The 12,934-nt window shown below is 47.8% G+C and overlaps 1 protein-coding gene across 1 annotated transcript in view; it reads left to right on the top strand.

Moving 5' to 3' along the window:
• Positions 1–464: 464 nt before the first annotated feature.
• Positions 465–12,934, top strand: part of Ccdc93 (coiled-coil domain containing 93) — a 71,650-nt gene continuing 59,180 nt past the window's right edge. The window contains exons 1-4 of the mRNA XM_005070308.4: positions 465–661; positions 4,116–4,229; positions 6,426–6,520; positions 9,545–9,656. Coding sequence (XP_005070365.1) covers positions 620–661; positions 4,116–4,229; positions 6,426–6,520; positions 9,545–9,656 — 363 coding nt within the window. The 5' untranslated portion in view covers positions 465–619. The remainder of the gene's footprint in view (positions 662–4,115; positions 4,230–6,425; positions 6,521–9,544; positions 9,657–12,934) is intronic.

The following is a 12,934-nucleotide window of genomic DNA, read 5'->3' as shown; positions in this document are numbered from 1 at the left end:
ATATAAGAGGGGAAAGGATGGGACAGTGAATAGTGGGGAAAACAACATGGGCTAAGGCTAACAAAACTAAGGCTTATGAAAATGCCATAAGGAAGTCTGCCACTTTGTAAACTGATTTTTAAAAATAGAGTTGGGAATGGTGAGATATACCTATAAACTCATTATGTCGGGTGTGGAAGCGGATCATAAATTCAAGGTCATCCTTAGCTATATAGCAAATGCAGAGCCAGGCTGGCTAAGGCACTCTCTCAAGAAAATGAAAGGAGGGGAAAATAAAAAAATGGAAAGAAAATATTTTTAAGGAAAAAAATTAGAAAAGAGAAAAAAATTAAAAAGAAAGAAAAAGTAGCCTGGGCGGAATCTTCAGCTCGGTACCGCCCCTGAGGGGAGGATCGGGTTACTCAGGGTCCCGCCCCGCCCCGCAGCTCCTCCTGCCCTTGCGCAGGCGCAGTGGTACAGCGCTTCCGCCCTAGTGCGCATGCTCCGCGGGGCCACGGTTCTCCGACCGGCTGTGGTAGTGTCAGCTCCTGTGAAGGAAGTTTCCGCTTTGCACCCCACCCGGATCACAGTTCGGTTGTAGGACCGGCTCCCTCCGGCTCCACATCAGCGCATCCGGATCATGGGGTTGCCCAAGGGGCCGGAGGGCCAGGGGCTCCCGGAGGTGAGGACCTCTGTCCCTGACACTCTGGGGTTGCTGGGGAGAGAGGGCCAAGCCCGGGGCGGCGGGCAGGGACCGGCTTGGGAGGCGGCGGGGACACTTTGTGGTTGCTCAGATGTGTCTGCCCCAAGGCGGGCCCTGGGTACCCTGGAGGGACAGCTGACTGGTCCCCCGGCGTACAAGGGTGCAGCGTGCCGCTGGATGCAAACTTAAAAGATTCCTGGGTCTTCTGGGGACAGAGGGAACGGTCCCTGCCCAGCTGCAACCTCACACATCACGAGGTCCCCGGGAATCCTATCTCGGGCAGTCTGGAAGCCCCTCACGTTGCGAGACTGGCTCCCCGAGGCCAAGACTGCTGCGCTCAGGAGTCTCAGCAGTCACGAGACATTCGGAGGGACTGTCCTGCCCCCGGGTGCGCAGAGGGCGGTGACCTTGGGACTCCCGTCTCCTTCTGTGGGGGTCCAGGTGGCCAGCCTCTCATTCCCTTTGGTCGGGAAGGAATACCACCCTCCCAGCTTGTAGACAGCCCCCACCCCCCCACCGCTTCCCGGTCCCGGGAAGATGGAGGAAGTTTGGGAGCCTTGCGCACATCGGGGTGGTGACAGAGTTGAGGACACCCTCTCCTGTGGTGCCCTGCGCCTGGACAGGAAGACTGTTGCTTGAACCAAAGAGGCACGGCCTCTCCATGTGTGACGTGGTTAGTTGTACTCAAGCACTCAGTCAGTACTCGTCCGATCCTAGGGACAGGATTCCACGCTTGCTCTTTAGTAAAAGCTCAACTATCCTCTTTGGGCCACTGTTAGAGCTTGGCTACCGGATTTACTCAAAGCCCAGAGCTCGGTGAAGAGTCCCAGTTTCCAGGGAGAAATAGGGAACACCCCTACTGCACGTGTACCCCTTTCTAAGGTTGGCTTTGGCAGAGGCGTGCCTGGTTCTTTGGCACTGTGCCTAGTACCCATTGATACTCACCTGCACCGATCTTGCCTTCCTGTGCTGCTCTAAATCTTCTGTTGCATCTGCATCCTACTCGCTACAGGGGCACTGTGTTCTCTGTGCTCAGGTGAGGCTATAGTAGTGGAAGGCTAATGCGTCATCAGCTGTCACAACTCCATTAGGTAAAATTTCATGTGCGTGCTGTTCTGATTTTACCTGGGATTGTGAAAAGTGGGGTCTGCACTGTACTATTTCAAGTTTTCTTTGCCACTTAAACATTCTCTCTCTCTCTCTCTCTCTCTCTCTCTCTCTCTCTCTCTCTCTCTCTCTCTCTCTCTCGATCTCTCTCTCTCTCTCCTCTGTCTCCTCTCCCTCCCTCCCTCCTCCCTTTTCCTCTCTGTGTTGAAGTGCATACATGAATATTTGTGTGGAGGCCAGAATATATCCTCTCTTGTCATCCTCAAGAACACTGAAAACCTCCTTTGAAACAGTCTCATTGGCCTGAAGCTCACCAAATAAGCTACACTGGTTCGCCAGTGAGTCCCAGGGATTCTCTGTCCTGGATTACAAGTGCACAGCACCATGCCTGGCATATTTATGTGGGATCTGGGGATTGAACTCAGATCCTCATGTGGGTGAGGCAAGCACTTTACTGACTGAGCTATTGCCCTAGCTCTAAGGCTTTTCTTGGCCTTCTGCTGTAGAGTCTGTCTAGGCTTCCAGTTCTATTTTAAAGCCTTCAAGTTAGTGGGTGTTTTTCTAAAAAAAAAAAACGAACCACTCTTAAGAGTTTGCTGGACTCTTCATGGGCTGTAGGAGACTAGCTCTGGTTTGCTGCACTTTTCTAGCCTGGTCTACATAAAGAGTTCTAGAGTAGCCAGGGTGACGTACATAGTATGACCCTGTCTTAAAAAAAAAAAGAAAAGAAAAAGAAAAACCCAGAGAGAACAAAACAATGCCTATATTATATAGTGTGTACATAGCTATACATTTAACAAAAAATGGTGGCCCTGTATCCTAAAACTATAGCACAAGGATAAAATTTAAAAGATCCAAATAATGAGGGTTCTTGGTAGAGGGCTTGCTTAGCATGCCCTGGGTTCTGTCCCCAGCACAGCAAAAATTGGGTGGTGGCCTGAGCTTGTCATCTCAGACCTGGGGAGACAGGAGAATCAGAAATTCAAGGTCATTGTCCTCAACTGCACGGCCAGTTCAAGGCTAACCTCAGGTACATAAGACCCTGTCTTTAAAGACAAAACAACATTCCTGTCACTTGGCTCTCACTAATCCAGTTAATTCATGCCATTCAATTTTTATGCCGCTTTGTGTCTATATGAGAGAAAGAAAGAGAGCTAGACCCTTCTAGCTTCTAGGAGCTACAGTGGAGAGCAGGACAGTTTAAGGGCTCATGGCGATTCATCTTCATCAATGCTTTGGTTGTAGGTTTATTTATTTTTACTTCTGTGTATGGCTGTGTGTCTTCATGTGCCAGTGACTTTGGGAGCCTATGGAGGCCAGAAGAGGGTGTCAAATACCCTGGAGATGAGGTCAGGTACTTATGAGCTGTCTGATGCGGGCTAGGGGAACTGAACATGGGTGTTCTAAAAGAGCAGTGTGTTCCCTTCACCACCAGCTATCTCTCTGACCGTCAGTGTTCTGGGTTTAGTAACTGGATGTATTAACCAGTGTCATGGTTTTTTTTTTTTTATGCCTTCAAGAAACGATGGTCTTTTGTTTTCTGTGTTTCAGCCCATGGCACCTTCCCATTTTGTTTCAGTGCTAATTGGTAAAGTGAATTTGGGATCAAACATCCCCACACAGTGTCTTGTGCCAAAACTGACCTCATGGGTTCTCTTGCACAAATGTAGTTCTACGTTCTGGGGTGAGTGGACAAGAGGCCTCAGTACACTTGCATAGGCAGCCTGCAGGAACGATGCACACATGAGCTGAGGTGGGAGACGGTCCTTCTGGGAGGTAGTGCCGTCTTCTTGGAAGTATCTTCATGACACATGAAGACTGAATAGTTGAAGGATTCCGACTTTGTGTGTGTGTGTGTGTGTGTGTGGTCTCTACATACATTTATGCATGCGTGTGTGGATGTCCGCATGTGAGTACATGTGCATGTGCAGCTGGGTTGACATCAGGTCTCTCCCTCAGTCAGCCGAGACCTTAGACCTTATTCATTGAGGCAAGGCCTCTCAGTTGAACCTAGAGCTTACCAGTTGGGCTAGTCTTGCTACTAATAGCTAGACTGTGGTCTTTGCTTTCCAAGTTTGGAACCACAGGTAGGTCATCATACCTGCCCAGCATTTACATGGCTTCTGAGGATCTGAACTCCGGTCCTCATGCTCATGGGATAAGTGCTCCATCCACTGAGCCATCTTAGCAGTTTTGAGAAAATACTGCAGTGATTCAGGCAAAATCAGCTGACTTTTGGCAATGTGACAGTGGCACCAGGAAGGTATATTTTGTTTCCATTCAGTCAAGATGGCCTTTACCAGTATACACATCCCTTTTGTTCTAGGTGGAAACGAGAGAAGATGAAGAACAGAACGTCAAGTTGACTGAAATTCTGGAGCTCTTGGTTGCAGCTGGGTATTTCAGAGCAAGAATCAAAGGCTTGTCTCCTTTTGACAAGGTAAGAGAAAGCCTTGCTGACTGCTGCGCTGCTCTTCAAAGGACAGCACGGTTAACGAAGATAGTGGAGGATGAGGTGATTGTGTTTTTACATCCTCTGTACCCATGAATCCGTTCCTCCCCAGCCAGACTCATCCTGGATGTCCTCAGACTTCCTGTTCAAAGAGAATTACAAGTCAATAGATGTAATTGGATTCCTCTTCTGTGCACAGTGTTTTAGGAGTTGTAAACAAACAAAAGAACCATTTTCTCAGGCTGGGGACACGGCTCCGTCAGTCAGTAAAATGCTTGCTAGGAAAGCATGGGGACCTGGCATGGAACCCCAGAACCCATGTTTAAAAAAAAAAAGCCAGGCCTGGTAGCAGGTGCCATGCTTGTAATTTCAGTGCTGGGGAAGTAGGGACAGGCAGCCTAGCCAAATTGATGAGTTCTAGGACACTGAGAAACCTTGTCTCAGCTAGTGGACCTGTGGCTCTGTGTGTGCATGTATGTGTATGTACACATGCACACATATGAACACTACTTATGTACAAGAAATCATTTCTCTTTTAAGGAGCATACAGTTTGGGTAGGAATTATATAGTATATGTAGAAAATAGCCTGAGTTCATAGTTTCCCTGAACCAAATACTTAGAAACAATAGCAGATATTCTGTAGATGTCAGCTGCTATGTTTAGAGGAGGGAGCTTCTCCATGAAATGGAATCTTAAGATTTATTTTCTTTTTATTATGTGTGTATGTGTGTCAGTATGTATAGGTGCCCATAGAGGCTGGAAGAGGGTATTAGATCTCCTGGAGCTGGAGTTAACAGTGTGGATGCTGGGAACCAAACTCAACGTTCTCTGTAAGAGCAGCAGGCTGTCTTAACCACTGAGCCATCTCTGTAGCCCTGGAGTTGTATTTTTTTTAAGTTAAGAGAACTGTGAATGGTTATCATGCATGGGACACAGAATGAGGTGTTGGGGACACAGAGATAAACGGTAGTCTTTCACTCAGAGAATTTCACTGTTACAGAGAAGTGGCAAGTGTACCAACAGGCAGGGACTAAATTATATGATATGGAGTAGACTGTGTTCCTCAAGCATCTGGGACTCATGGCGAGGTAGGCCAGGAAATTGTGCTGCGTGCTCCTGGGTGTTGTCCTCCTCCTGTATGTAGCAGAACCCTCAAGGGATGTTTTATAAGAAGCATGTCCAGACCTCCTCCACTGAACGGCTTAGGCAGGTCCAGGCTGGAGACCTGGGAATGTGTATTTAATTGTACATCTCAGCTTTTAAATAAGGAGCCAGAGAATATCAGCCTTGATGCCCATGTGGCTGGTTGGTAAAACACATGATCTCTGTCTATCTGGCACTAAGAAGCTGGGTAAGAAATCTCTCAATGGTGTGCAAGCATGAGGATCTGAGTTCAGGCTCCAGAATGCATATAAAAGGCTAGCTGTGGTGGCGCACGGTTGTACTCCCAGCACTGGGGACATGGAGGATCCCTGAGGCTCCTTGGCTATGGTGAGCTCCAAGTTGAGTGAGAAACCCTGTCTCAGAAACTTCAGGCATGGAATAGAGGACACCTGATGTCTCTCTGGCCCCCATAAGCCCACAAACAGGTGAACACACTGGCAGCACTTTGAATGGTCAGCAGCCATGCAGGGACGGTAGCTTCTGTAGCACGCAGTGTGGGCATGGACGTTGCCACCACTGCAGAAGGATTTAGAGCAGTTCTAGTTGATGAATGGTGGGTAAAGAAGACACATTCCCTCTAAGGATATATTATTTGGTAAGGCTGCAGAGATAGCTGTCAGTCAAGTGTTATGTGTGCATGATGACCTAAGTTTAGCCCCCAGAATCCATATCAAAATCTGGGTACTGTGGTGGGCACTTGTCATCCCAGCGCTGGGAACATGGAGACAGGAAAATTCACGGGGCTCTCTGGCCAGCCAGCCTAATCAAATTGGCAAGTTCCAAGCTGGTGAGAGATTTCTGTCTCAATAAACAAGGTCTATATCATCTGAGGACAGATCCCAGTGTTTGGTATCTGGCTTCCACATGCGTGCACACACACGTGAACACACGTGCACACACAGCAGATATTTATAGTTTTGTGCACTTACTGAGCCTGTATGAACTGTTTAGGAATTCAGTTCACACACGCCGGCTTTTCGTGAGGGGTTCATGAGAAACAGCATTCTCCTTTCTTGCAGGTAGTAGGAGGAATGACATGGTGTATCACCACTTGCAACTTTGATGTGGATGTGGATTTGCTCTTTCAGGAAAACTCTACAATCGGTCAGAAAATGTAAGTTGCCAGGGTTTGCCATAGAAGAATCTAATGGGGGGCTTTATGGTGGAGATGTGCTTGCATGTTTATATATACATTCTTTTTCATTTCTCATGCTATAAAACTGTATTTAATCTGGGGTGTGTGTGTGTGTGTGTGTGCGCGCGCGCGCGAGTGCGAGCAAGCCAGGGGATGACCTAGGCGCTTGTTCCTAAAGCACTGTCTACGTTTTTTAAGGCCTGGAATTTGCACAGTTGGCTAGGCTGACAAGCCAGTGTTTCCCAGGGGACGCCTGTCTACACCTCTCCCGTGCTGGGATTACAGTGGTGCATCACCCTGTCTCACTTCCCCCCTCCACCCATGGGTTTTACGACTCAGGTCCTTGGGCTTGCAAGACGGTCCCTTTACTCACTGAGCCCTCTCTTCAGCGCAAGATTCTGTTTCTTAACCCATTAACATCATGTGGTTTCTCCTGGTTTCTATCGTGTAGACATTTTAACCTCTCTATCTGACCTTCTACCTCCAACTACTATCCTAACATCACTTTCTAAATAATAAAGGGCATTATGTTAATGATAACAGTTAACTTTCTATGATTTATCTGTAGGTGGATTCTTAAGTGTGTAATCGTTTTTATAGTAATTACTAAATACAGGAATGGGATCAGAAGAATAAGGAAATACAATCTCCTTGACCTAATGCTACTTAAATTGTGTGTGTGTGTGTGTGTGTGTGTGTGTGTGTGTGTGTGAAGATAACTAGGTCCCAGGGACAGAACTCAGGTTTTCAGGTCTAGCATCAAATTCCTTAACCCACTGAGCCAGCCACCTTGCCAGTGTAAAGGTACTGTTTAAAGCAGAAGACTGAAAGAGTCTCTTTGTTAATCCTTTCAATAAATATTCATCAAGTCTGTATGAATGCTGTGGGTCAGACGGTATTCTGGGCTCTTTGGGAACACTGAGGAGACGTGCCCTGCCTCTGTAAAGCTTATAATTAGTATGGCACAGACACAGATATCAAATGAGGAGTAAACTGTGTGGCTGAAGAGATGATATAAAACTAGCCAACACAGCCTAACTCTAGCCCCAAGGTATCTGGACACACACATTTATAAGTAAAAAGTTAAAAGTAAATCTTGAAGGAGTAAAATATATATGGAAGCTGCGTCAGTACTGGGAACAGTTACAGCTGGGGAAGACTGGGAGACATGCAGGAGAAAGGATTCTAGATGAAGGGATCCCAGCTCTGTGCATGCATTTTATCATGTGTCCTGCCTTTGAACGGGTGAGATGAGGATTATTCCTTTTTCCTTCCACATTCTAAGTTTTCTGTTATGTGTTGTGTGTGTGTGTGTGTGTGTGTGTGTGTGTGTGTGTGTGTGTGTGTGTTCCATAGCTTACATGGTATTGGGTCTCTCCTTCCACCATGTGGGTCCTGTCAGCCCAAGCTGGTTACTCGCTAGAAATCCCGGAGGTGGCGATAGTGCTAGGGTTTAGATCCAGGACAAATTGACTGTAGTGGAGGAGGAATCAGTGTGTCTAACACCGAAAGCTCTAAAAGAGTGGTCTGGGTGTGGTGATACTCACCTGTAATCCAAGCATTTAAGAAGCTAAGGCAGAAGGATTATAATTTTGAGGCTATCCTGGGACATAGAACATAATCTGCAATGACGATCTTAAGGTAGGAAGCTTGCCTGGTAACATACACTTGTGCCTTGTTTTATTGATTTTGTTCTGTTGCTGTGATGGATGCCACGGGAGGAAAGAGATTATTTGTCTTACAGGTCACCGTCCATTTTTGAAGAAGTCAGGGCAGCAACTCAAGCAGGAACGGGAGCAGTATTCATGGCAGAGTCTTGCTGGCTCACTCACCTCCAGGCTCGTGCTTGGTTAGCATTCTTATATCCTCCAGAGCAACCTGCATAGGGGTGGTGCTGCCCACCGTGGACTGGGCAATCTATAGCAGTTAATAAGAGAATCCCCCAAGTGTACACACAGTCTGATCAGGGAAGTTCCTCAATTAAGGCTCTCCACTCAAGAGTCCAGGCTGTGACAGGTTGACAGACCTTACTGGGACACCCCTTCTCCTGACATTTTAGGGAGTCCGAGCTCCCCTGATGACCGTCTCTAAGAAGTCTTCCTGACTTCTTTCCCCTGCCTCTCCCCCTTCCCTGTTGCTCCTGCCATCAGGGTTAGTGCTGGCAGCCACTCCCATTTGTCCCTGGGACTGTCTGGACTTGGCTATAGTTTCTGGGAGGCAGTTTTAAGAGGCTCATAAAATCCAAAATGGCTTGCTATATCCTTCCCTCCAGGCGTTTATGAATTGCCTGGTTAAACTGGCCATGAGGAGTGAGTGGCCAGGGAGAACCCTCTCCAGAGGCAGAAGATTGGCTCTGTGTTGTTGAAATCTCCGCCTCTGGATTCTAAGTTACCAAACGGTCCTTTTGCAAGCTATAGCTCTGTGGCCCACTAGAGGGAGCACCCCTCCTGCTGAAGAATATGGTGCTCAAGAACAGCGTGCCAGTGTGCTGCTCATAAAGACCCACACTGAGCTGGGATCTAGAACCAGAGAGCTGCTTGTCTCCGTTGGCTTAGTGTAGAGTCTGGGTAGATGACCCCCAGCACCACGTGTAATCATGGCACAAACCTGTAACACCAGCACCAGGGTGGAGGCAGGAGCATCATTCTTGTGTGCTTAGCAAGTTTGAGGCCAGCCTAGGCTGCATTTGTTGGAGGGGGAAAGGAGAGAGAGAGAGAAAGAGAGAGAGAGAGACAGAGACAGAGACAGAGACAGACAGAGAGAGAGACAGACAGAGAGAGACAGACAGAGAGAGACAGAGAGAGAGAGAGAGAGAGAGAGAGAGAGAGAGAGAGAGAGAGAGAGAGAGAGAGAGAGAGAGAGTCAGTTTTGTAACCTTACACGCACGTGACTGAATTGCGCTTCTCATGTGCCAAGACTTCTTGGGAGGACTGCCTAAATATCAGCTATGTCTTTAGAGCCTCTCAGTGTCCTCACTCTGTTTGTTTTTGTTTTTCTGGACAGAGCTCTATCGGAAAAGATTGTCTCAGTTCTCCCAAGGATGAAGTGTCCCCACCAGCTGGAGCCCCACCAGATCCAGGGCATGGATTTTATTCACATATTCCCTGTTGTGCAGGTGAGGGCTTCTGTGTGGGTTCTTGTCTCTGAACTAAGAGTCCCTGGAATACATCTGGCTCTCAGGCAGCCCAGCCTGGATCTCGGGTGCAGTGAGTATGGGATAGATTTGGTGCAGCTCAGTTGATGGGGATTCTGTCATCACTCTTAAAAGACAGCTGGTGTTCCATGCACCATAGTTCCACACTGGCCACTGCCACCATCTTTGGATGTTCCCATCAAATGCTTTTGTTTTTCTTGTTTAGCTCTGTGTGTATGTGTGTGTGTGTGTGTGTGTGTGTGTGTGTGTGTGTGTGTGTGTGTGTGCGCGCGCACATAGGTTTGTTAGTGCACCAGCGTGGAATTGTATATATGTAGGGGCATACAGGTGATCATGTATGTGGGTATGCACACATGGGCATGCATGTGAGTGCAAGTCAGAGGACAGTGTTGGGCATTGATCATTATGTGCCTACTTGCCAAGTAGACTAGACCAGCTGCCTAAGACATGTCTTCCTCTCCCATACTGGATCTGAGTCTAAGAAAGTAGATACTCTTTTCAAGTGCTATGGGAGTCATGATAGAGAGGTTCCCTCCATTACCTTTGACAGTGAGAACTTGCGAACTCTCTTCTCTGAGAGGCTCCTTGGATGCAGCCTTTACCTTCTCTGCCAGATCACACTCTCTGTGACCCAACAAAGGACACCTCCAAAGATGGAATAGAAACAGACATGAGATGTCAGCATCGGGGTCCAGCGACCCATCCACAAGGAGGTAGAGATGAGCTGAGATGAGCACTGCATAGTTAGTTTGTTTTCTGTTGTTGTTAGTTGGGTTTTCGGTTTTTTTTTGAGACAGGGTTTCTCTGTATAGCAGCCCTGGCTGTCCTGGAACTCACTCTGTACATCAGGCTGACCTCAAACTCACAGAAATCCATCTCCCTATGGCTTCCGAGTGCTGGGATTAAAGGCATGTGCCACCACACCTGGCTTCATGGTTAGTTCCCATGTTCTCGTCTTCGGTTTGACACAAGTGAGAACCACGACGGAAGGGAGTAGCACTGTGCTGTGTAGATCAGCCTGCCTCTGGGTATGTCTGTGAGGAATAATCTTGATTTTCGTAATTGATGTGGGAAGATGCGGCCTGAAGTGAGCAGTACCATTCCTCGTTTGTGTCCCTGAACTCTAAGGGCAGAGAAAGCTAGCCAGACACTAGGCCTGCATGCATTCCTTTTTCTCTGCTCTTGACTGTGGCTGAGATGTGACTGTTTGACTTGACCTCCTCACAGTGACGGACTTGTAGCCTGTAACTGTGAGATGCAAGAAACCTTTCCTCTCCTACCCTGTTTTCTAGCACAGCAGCAGAAAGGAAACTAGGACAGACACTGTGAGACCTAGGGCCATGGTTCTTGGTGGGAATAGAGGAGGCTCCCGTACAGCCTAATTCTCTCTCCTCCTGCCCTGCTGATGATTTCAGGCAGTGTCTGCTGGTGGTGGGATTGATGCTGTAGTGGAAATAAGTGGAAGGTGCTAATAGCAGAAGCGTTCTTCCTAGGGTATGCACAGCACAGGAGCATGTCCCATGGTGTATGTGCTGTGTAGCGTGTTACATTCATGAAGCCAACTTAGTTTGGGCACCTGCTTCCTAATCACGTCCTTTACTTGTGCTGGCTCCCTTCCGAACAAGCAGAATTTGAGTCATTGAGATGACTCTCTAGGTAAAGCACTTGTAAAACCCTGAAGGCCTAAATGTGATTCCCAGAACCCAGATAAAGATGGGAGGAGTAAAGTGACTCCACAGAGTTGTTCTCTGACCTCCACATGCAAGCCATGACATATAAGTGTGTACCCTGCACACAATTAAAAAAGCTACACGATTTCCCCATTCCTACAGGCGTACCTTGCTATGGGCCATATATCTGGTGTCTAGGCAATTCAACCTGGCCAGGTATGCTGAGTTTGGTAAAACCCCACTATCCCCAAATTGCTTTGAGGATATAAGAGTGCTCTTTGAGGAAGGACTGTCAACTCTGATAAATGGTTCTCTCTTCAACCGTGCTCTTGAGTGACGGAGCGAATTAATGAGGAGCAGGAAGGAGAAGTAGAGGCTCAGTGCATGCATTGTTCACAGGGTGTGTGTGTGCGTGTATCTGTGTGTGTTGTGCATATTTGTGTTTGTGCTCATGTTGTGTGACCAAACTTTTCCTGGGGGGACATACACATAAGTCTACTCACACAGATAGGGAGCCACAACAAACCAAAGTATGGTACCACCAAAGTCCAACCTGGGGAACCAGTGAGTTCAATAGAGTTACTTACAGGCATATGGGTGAGGGGTCACTTCAGGAGCACAAATGACTCAATACAGCTGCATCAGCAAGGCCCACCTGAGCATAACTGACAAAGCTGGGAACCTGGAGTGCACTGCGCAGCCGACAGGCAGCTCAACAGGTGGAGAGTGTCCTTTCCGGGTCTAAACCTCTTCCGGGCAGCTCCCCTGGTTTCGGCTTCTTCTGGGCTGCTGGGCTGGTCTCAGAGTCGTGTCGACAGCTTTGGTTGTCTGAGAGTCTCTGCCGTTTGCTTTCCTTCTGTCTGAGGGGGTTTCTCACCTTTATTGCTTACTCTGGCAAGGAGGGACCTGGTCAGCTTCAGGGAATTCCTGACATTATTTTGAGTTGTTTACCTTCTTGTTTAAAGAGTTTTCCTGTAGGACAGAATGTTTCCGTCTTGGAGGAAAATATTACACAATAGCATGTGTGTTCATTTTAGTTACATGGAGTTTTTAAGTTGGAAACTAGGGAGAGCAGAGCTGGGGGCTTCCGGATGCCAGCCTTATGGGACTAGGAACCACAATAAAAACCCATCTTGCGTATTCTTTTTCCACCTGAAGCCATGTTGATATCTGTGGCCCTTGCTGTAGCCAGAAAGCCCGCAGAAGCCACGATCTGTGCTGATGCTGACTGTAAAGGGCTAGGAAGCTACTTTTGCAGGGGCATCAATGGCTGCAGACTCACAGCTGAGAATGAGAGACGTAGAATGCTTCTGTGAAAGCCTTCCCTGCAAAGAAACAGTCTAGACATGAAGCCATTGAAGAGAACTCTTAGACATTGTGATAGGGAAGCTGAAGTGTAGCTCTTCACAGTTGATGGCTTCTGGTGGGACAGGGTGGGGAAGGACTCTGTTTTCTTTAAGGAGCTGGCCACTGGGAGTTTGACCATGCTCCGGTCAGTATATGGACAACACAAATTAGGCTTGGTATGTTTTTCTTGTTCCTCTTTTGTTTTGGGGGAGGTCGTAAGGG

Source organism: Mesocricetus auratus, unplaced genomic scaffold, assembly GCF_017639785.1.
Source record: "Mesocricetus auratus isolate SY011 unplaced genomic scaffold, BCM_Maur_2.0 Super-Scaffold_100676, whole genome shotgun sequence".
Lineage (NCBI taxonomy): Eukaryota > Metazoa > Chordata > Mammalia > Rodentia > Cricetidae > Mesocricetus > Mesocricetus auratus.
Note: the sequence above shows the minus strand (reverse complement) of the source record. Positions and strands in the feature narration are given on the sequence as shown.